At 36.1% G+C, this 8,014-nt stretch overlaps 1 protein-coding gene across 5 annotated transcripts in view; it reads left to right on the plus strand.

Annotated features, from left to right (window-relative positions):
- FAR1 (fatty acyl-CoA reductase 1) overlaps window positions 1–7,719 on the plus strand; it is an 86,986-nt gene extending 79,267 nt beyond the window's left edge. For all 5 annotated transcript variants that reach the window (XM_024213528.2, XM_024213531.2, XM_024213532.2 and 2 more), the window contains exons 11-12: window positions 1,871–1,998; window positions 4,691–7,719. In XM_024213528.2, coding sequence (XP_024069296.1) covers window positions 1,871–1,998; window positions 4,691–4,853 — 291 coding nt within the window. In that variant the 3' untranslated portion in view covers window positions 4,854–7,719. The remainder of the gene's footprint in view (window positions 1–1,870; window positions 1,999–4,690) is intronic.
- The last annotated feature ends 295 nt before the right edge of the window (window positions 7,720–8,014 follow it).

The raw sequence follows: 8,014 nt of genomic DNA on the forward strand, positions 1-8,014 counted from the left end.
TAAAATAAAAACAGTATTACATTGATTAACATTGATGTTATATAAAATATCCTGTGAATATTATTGAGTGACACTAAATGAAAGTAACCTAGACAAAGCAAATGATAAAGAATCATGTTCCCAAAACCTATTAAAAGTTAAAATCATCCCAAAACTCTGGGTAAAATGTCTGAAATAACTAGCAAAACCTAGTGCAGCTACTTCTCTTCCATTAAACTAGAGATGTGGTGGTGGTTTGATTTTAAGTTTGAAGGCTGTGCAGGTTTTAATGGGAGAGTGGACACACTGCACTTTATACTTTTTGATCAAACAGAACAGCCAGTTGGTATCTGTGTGTTCAAACTTAATCCCAGATCATCTTCCTTAACTAAGCAATTCTGGACTGCTAGTCTCTTGTTCTGACCTTCAAGGGGAATAGGAATATACTTTGGATTGTTGCAAAGCCACCAAATAGCCTTTGCCTACAGAGAAGTTTCCTAAAAGTGAAGAATGTGCCCAAAGTAATTTTTGAACAAATTGAAAGTTAAATAATGGACTTTCTTTCTTGATGTGAAATGAAAATATAATATCTTAAACATTTTAAATCATAACTTCTAATTTTGAGAGCTTTCAAGCATAATTCATATTGCACTAGAAAGTTTTATTTCTAGATTGTTTGACAGTACATGTGCATTTTATAGGCATGTCTTGAAATGTATGTTCATCTTCTCAATATTTTGAATATTGAGTTAAGATAAATTGTTGGGAGGAGGAGAGAGGAGACTGTCTCCTCAGTTCTAGAGGGTTTATTTTTCCTGATATTTTCCAGTGATCCAAGTGAACGGTGAAGCTGCTTATTTTGTGAATTGGCAGCATGGATGCTAAGGAGTTAGCATATGTAATATCAACTTTATGAATCTGGATAAATTACCAAGGACATTTTTCCAGCTTACAGAACTGTTTACTTGACTTTTGCCCTTGTCATGATCTCTAGTTCTGTTATCGGAAATCTGTAGCAATTGTAAGGTTAAAACCTCTAGAAAATTGTAGTGTTTTATGGGACTTGCCATGACTGCCATCACAGACTGTTTTGATATTAGGGAATCCAGAAATCCACACTGAAAAATTAAGTTCCTAAAGCTACCAGAGTGATGAAGAAACTCCTAGGTGGTAACCACATAGAATACATACAGAATGTAAAGTTCTGCAAGTCAAGTGTTTTAAAAGAACTGCATAGGTGAATAGAAAATGGCTGAAGGACTAAAATAACAAAATCTTAGACTATTCAATCTATTGCGGCGTTAAATAATACTAAAGAATAACGTAAATGCCATCAATTTGAACACATCACAATGGAAAACAATAGTATAAATGCCTAGGCCTCCTTAGACAGTTTGTCTACACTCCGGCTCACAGTGGTGTAGATGTGCAGGGTCCTAGAGCCCAGGCTGCAGCCTGAACGCCTGCATCACAGTTAAACAACCTGTTAGCTTGAGCCCCGTGAGCCCAAGTCAGCTGGCATGGGCCAGCCATGGGTTTTTAATTGCAATATAGACATACCCACAAACCCCGTAAGACCAAGCAAACTAGCAAAGCAACACACTTCTAAGAAATTTTCCAGATGGGAAAAATGAGTCACTGAGTCATTAGCGGTCTTGCTGAAGGTCACACATTAAGCCTGTGGTAGAGCCAGAAAATAAAATCTAGATCTTTGGACTTTGGGTTTTTTTGGGAAAGCACAGGACACAATTATTTCCTTGCAATCATTTTGTGATGGAGATATCTGACCGTGACATGTCAGTTTTTGTTCTTGCGTTATGAGACTGAAGTGTAAAGTTAATGTAATGATTTTTTTCTTAAGTTTTAACCATTAGGTTCTCTTTTTATGTAGGTGTTTAATTTTGATGTTCGACAGTTACACTGGGCAGAATACATGGAGAACTACTGTATGGGAACTAAGAAATATGTATTGAATGAGGAAATGTCTGGTCTCCCTGCAGCTAGGAAACACCTGAAGAAGTAGGTTTGCATTTCAGTTATTTCTTCATATATTACCCTTCTGCATATTTTTTCTTTCCTTGTCTACCGCTGTCCCTTCTTGTCCTATGGCTTAATCATGCTTTATTAATATAATTCTAATGGAGTAATCTATTCCCCCTCTGACTGACAAAGTGATCAATCCATTCTTATCAGAGTTCGTTGTAATGCTTTGGAAGACTGGTTCTGTGTGGAAATGAAAGGGTCTGTCTTGTATTCCCTCACTTCGGAATAGAGGAGCTGCTCTCTGAACTGGTTCTGCTGTCTGCTGAGTCCTTCTGTTGTAGCTCCTCTGCTCTCCCTCCTCACCCCCCTGACATCGCCCCCCATGCAATGGGCAATGGCATGAGAACTGTTCTGTCCAGTTTAGTATTAGGAATGCTTCAGTCAGAGGTAGACTTTTCTATATTAAACTTCCTTTCTGAGCTGAAAGAGGTTTGGGCTCTGGAGTGTCCTTTTTCTCAGGTCAGGCTCCCAGTCCGGACTGAACACCAGGTTAGGCATATACAGCTGCCTAGAGTTTGAAGGAATCTACTTCTTGAATCTAGGACCGATGTGGGGGCTTAGCAGAGGATTGGCCCTTCAGATAAACTACTACTTCATAGAACTGTTTCCCTGGATGGAGAATGGATAGGCTTTGGCAGTGTGGGAGTAAGAGAATGACCTGGATTTAGTGTCATGGAGAGAGAGACATTTGGCTATGACATGAAACAGTAACTGCACTGCAGTAGGTGGGCAAATACCAGCTTTGGAAAAAATGGCATGCAAAGCAATTTCATTTCTGTTTCCTGGGTACCTGAGCTTTGGCTGGGATCCTTCCTTCCATCTGCTTCCACAGTGCCAACTGGGTTACTGTCCAAATTCGGTAGTCAATGAATTCTACCCCTTTCAATATGTGAAATTGTTAGGACTTAGTGAATGAAAGAGGTTGGCCTACTTTATTTCTGAGTGGTCTGACCAATCTGCATGCAGAACATACCAGTTCTACACAGGTTGTAATCAGTAAAACCATTTTTACCCTTTCTGGCCATTCTGGCAGAGAATGGGAGGAGCAATGTGCTACTATGTCTTGTCTCTAGTAAGGTAAAGAAAAGACTGAGCTGCACAGCAGAAGAGCCAGTTAAAGATCACCAGAGCTTTGTCTATTGAGCAGTTCTGCCACCAGTTACTAAGGAAGAGTGAGAAGAGAACTTGGTGTCATCTAGTGTCTGGAAGCACAGTAATATAGTAGCTACAGTTATGGCGCTTAGATGAATTGGACACTACGTGAAAATAAACAAAAAGCCACTAAATCACTTGCATTAAGGCAGCTTTGACCGTCTTCAGCATCTCACATTGAGATACTGAGCAACACTTGTTTATCACAAACTGAATGGCTTCCTTTGTCAGTAACTTTTCTTCTGTGTTACTATAGAGGTCCCATAGTATCTTCATGTATAAGGTTGTATTGTAATCCCCACTACTTTTATATGTAAATCCTACACAGCTGATTATGAGAACATTTAAATATTTTTGTCCAGATGTTAGTGATATGTGCTCTGGAAATTCATAAACTTAGTCTTCTTGATATGTAGATTTCAGTGCAACTTTTACAGTGCTTAGAAGTTGTAATAGTCACAATGTCTTTTTTTGTTTTTGTTTGGTGTGAAGAAGGATCTGTTTGGCCAACAGAGTAGTTTTAAAATTCACCAAACAGTTTATCTAGCTTTGTAAAGAGGAAAATCAATTTAATTACATATGTCTACCTTAAGAACAGATCTCTCTCCAGTCAGGGAGCAAGAGAACACTTTTTACATGATACAAATAGTGTTATAACTATTTTTTTTTTAAAGAGGCTGCAAACAGGCAAATGATTCAGCCGATCTAGAGAGTGAAGTAGTTCTATTGTGTCTGCTATTTGACTGCATTTTGTTTTTTGAGCTATGTCTGCAATACTCATACTAATTGTGCTTATTTTAAATAAAAAAAGAGCAAAAACCGAATGACAGCAGATTAGAGAAGCTACAAAGTCCTGTTACATGGTTTAGGGCCACCATCTTGGATTCACACCTCTGAAGACTACCTACCTTCAGAGATGTATTACAAAGAAAATTAAATATTTTTAAGCGTTTAAAATGGTCTGTTGAGATTCCATCTTCGAAAGGAGTAAGTCTAAAGTTGTAGGTGAGTTCTAGGGTTCCCATAGCTGAAAAACCTACTGGTTTTTTTTTTTTGTCAGCCACAGTCAGTCAGTACTGTGTATGCTAAACCTGTTAAAGAAATGAATGGTGCATGTTCTGGAAACTAAGGATTAGTGTCCATTCTAAAAAATACATGGGAAAACGACCATGTTTTGGCCTTGAATTTGCTTGATAAATACCCTTTACTGTTGGCATATTATATTTCTGTTTATTCTGTAGTACAGTTACTAACCCAGTTATGTGGCTTTCCTCTCCATTCCTGCCAAGCCCCTTTCTCAATGATTGTCTAGTCCCAGCCCTCTGGGATGACTGCAGATGAGCTGCTGCCCCTTCGTTCAGTTAATTTGGCCCACAGTGCAACTTGGGGTGTGAGAAGCGTGGAATGCCTTAAATTCCATAATAAATTAGAGGTTGCACTTCTATAGCATCTTTCATGTGCTCAGCTCAGTGTTTTCTCAACACTTAGTTTTTATATTTCTTTAATTCTTTCCCAGGTTAAGGAACATACGTTATGGCTTCAATACAGTCCTTGTAATCCTGATCTGGCGTATCTTTATTGCAAGATCACAAATGGCGAGAAACATCTGGTACTTCGTGGTTAGTCTGTGTTACAAGTTCCTCTCCTACTTTAGAGCATCCAGTACTATGAGATACTGAAGAGAAGAAATTTAGCATTAGGACATCTATGCATATGGTGGTCTAACTGCACAAAGCCTGTAAAATGTACTTAGTCATCTCATCTTTTGTAAAAACATGAAATCATCTTAGACCTGGAGTGTGAAATATACAGTAAAGTATATGTAATGTTTAATTGTGTATTCCATGAAAACTTAGAGAATAAAACAGTTGAATACTGGATCAAATTGGTATTAGACAAATGTGTTAGCATTACAAACCAAAAATTTATCCACGGCAAGTTTAACTCTTTGGCCTAGGCAGAAACATTTGGATTATTGGCCAATATAACTGTGCAATTCTGGAATGCATTTGATTGAAATCTGCCTTAACAATTAACTTCTGATTTTAATTTTTACTGTAAATAGGCACATTCAGTAAGAGGAACAAAATATTGACTCAGTTTGTAGACCTATTTATTTGAGATTCTCCTAGATTAGTGAGTTTTGTCCCCTTACAAGCCCATATGAGTGACTGTGGATCTTTGTAAATTACTGATAGCTCCTTATGTTGTTCTGTTCTTGACTTTTATCACCTTTCCCTCACTTCCTTCCTCAAAGATTGTAAGGATATGATGAAGACTCCTTCATTAAAAGAAATGCATCTCTCTTAATTGAAAGGCTAGTTGTCTGATCTAGTCTTCAAAATGCACACACTGATTAATTCTGCCCTTATATATGGTCATGAAACTCCCATTAAAGTCAGTGAGAACCATTTGCATGTCTGAAAGCAGAATCAATCCTTTTATTGAAAAAAGAAATAAAAGGAAAGGAACAATAACCGTGAAAAGAACAGAGATGCAAGCTGTTGAATTTCTTCACCCTAGATGATGGCTAGATCAGGAACACAGAGACAATAATTACACACCTAGTTCAAGAATAACCTCTTCCAGAGGAATTTCTGTTTTATTTGCTACTATTTATATTATTCATAGAATATTTAAGTTCTGGTTGGCTAAGACAAATTGTATGTTCTCCGTCATATAAAAATGGTTTAGCAAGGTATGCTATCTCCCATAATCATAATCTCAACAAAATTCTCTTACTACGTGAAGGATTGAAGTTAACGTACTTGCAAAAAACACATTAAAAATGATCCAACACAAACCTGCATTTCACTGAGGAGGTAGGGAGAAGAGGAATCCTACACATCTTAAATAAATTAAGAATTTTATAAGTTTACAATATTTAGTAGCAAACTCTTGGCTAAAATTGAAGAAATCTATTTTTCTGCATGTCTATTTTGTTTTAGCAGGAGAAATATGTATTGAATAACTGCAAGAAACAGCTGAATTCTATTTTAATGTAACACTTAATGAATTTCCCTTTATATCTCAATTGCCTACAATTCTATTTTAAAACATTTTTAACATTGCTTTTATTTGACACACTGACCTGCACACCTACATGGTATGTTCTCATTAAAATGATCAGTTTGTGCTGTACTTAAATCCAGTATGTGTTTTTGAATATGCCTGGAAAGGTAAATTTTGAATTAATCATACAAAAATTACATAAAACATATATACATATTTGTTTTCTTTTCCCATTTGAAGTAAGTGTGCAATGAGCTTATTTTGCTGTTCTTATGAAAAGCTAACTTGAAAGGAAAACACTTTATTTCACGTGGGTGTATATCTAATTTTGGAAAGAGAACAGCTTCCTTTGTTGAAGCTAAATACTCTGTAGTAAGTACTTAAAATCTTACCTCCTTTTAAAGATACTTGTGTGTATATTCTTTACAGTGATACAAAACTATAATGGTTTAGGACCACGCCATGAAGTGTGAGAGACCTCCGACAATGGTTGAAACTACAATAAATTGTGGCTTTTGTGATTCGAAGTGTTACACTTAACTGTAATATTCCTAATGTATTTGTCATAGCTGCCTCCCTGTGCATCTTCTGTTATTGGACTTGAAAATATACTGTTAATGAAATGTAGATTTTCTGCAGAAAGTGCCTGGAATCTAATGACCCACCTTTTCCGTTCTTGGTAGGTGGGTGAACTTGGAAAGAGGCCCAAATATATCAAGATTGTGAAATTAATAGTTAAACAACTTTTTCTCTCTGTAACCATAACTTGTTTTTTACATAGTTCCTTTAATGATAATTCCTTTAAACTGAGCAACTGAGAACTATGAAGCCACTGAGTTGATTTCTCTTGTCCATAGCACTCTTTAAAGGAATCTCTGCTATTGAATGAATAAATGAGTGAAGTAATTGCATCATTTTGAGCATAAGAATCTCTAATCTTTTCCATGTAAACTGAACCATTTAAAAACCCCAGGCTTTTCTTTATAATTGAGACTATGGTTAGCTGTGGATTACTATTTTTGTTTCATACACAAATTCATCAGTCATCCTGTTTAATTCATGATAGTGACTTATCACATTAAGTACATTTATTCTGTCATTCCACATGAATCCGCCATTAAAATTGTATCTGAAGGCACTTTTTTCCATACAGGACACTATATTTTTGCTTTTTTTTTCGTATTAATGTTTGCTGTTTTTGGTTTCCAGAACTATAAATATTAATGAGAACATACTGGATCTATATTTTGATACCGTAAGGTTAATGTGTCCTGTAACTCACTAAATAACAGTGAAATCTGACATGTTAAGTAGGAGGAAGAGCAGTCTGAAAACGGATGGTCATTAAACGGGTATACCGGTATTTAAAATATGGGACCAAGGGAAAAGTGCTTTTTCCTATCATGGGATTTTCTGCCATAGGAACAGATACTCTAAAAGAAATGTTAAATCTGTAAGCTTTTATAAGACATCAATAGAAACATCGGGTGCCTTTGTTTGTAAACCAAAAATAAACAAATCCCTTAAATATGCCGTTTATAATATTTATTGCATCTTTACATATACTGAATTTCTCAAGTTTTGAGTTATTGTGTGGAATACTTAATTGAAAATAGAATTTACAGAATTCAAGGTTATACTATCTTGATAAGCTCTTTGTAGATACATATGCATTTTTGTGTTTTCTTACCCTTACCAACTAGACTTTCTGTATCTCTCATACTGTTGTTTTTATTTAAGAGGACGGAGCACAGACTAAGATTTTTATGAGGTATTGCTCAAGTGCATAGCTAGGAATTTTTGGTTATATTGAAGTTTTACTCACTAT

Source organism: Terrapene carolina, unplaced genomic scaffold (assembly GCF_002925995.2).
Source record: "Terrapene carolina triunguis isolate 2854851 unplaced genomic scaffold, T_m_triunguis-2.0 Scaffold96, whole genome shotgun sequence".
NCBI lineage: Eukaryota > Metazoa > Chordata > Testudines > Emydidae > Terrapene > Terrapene triunguis.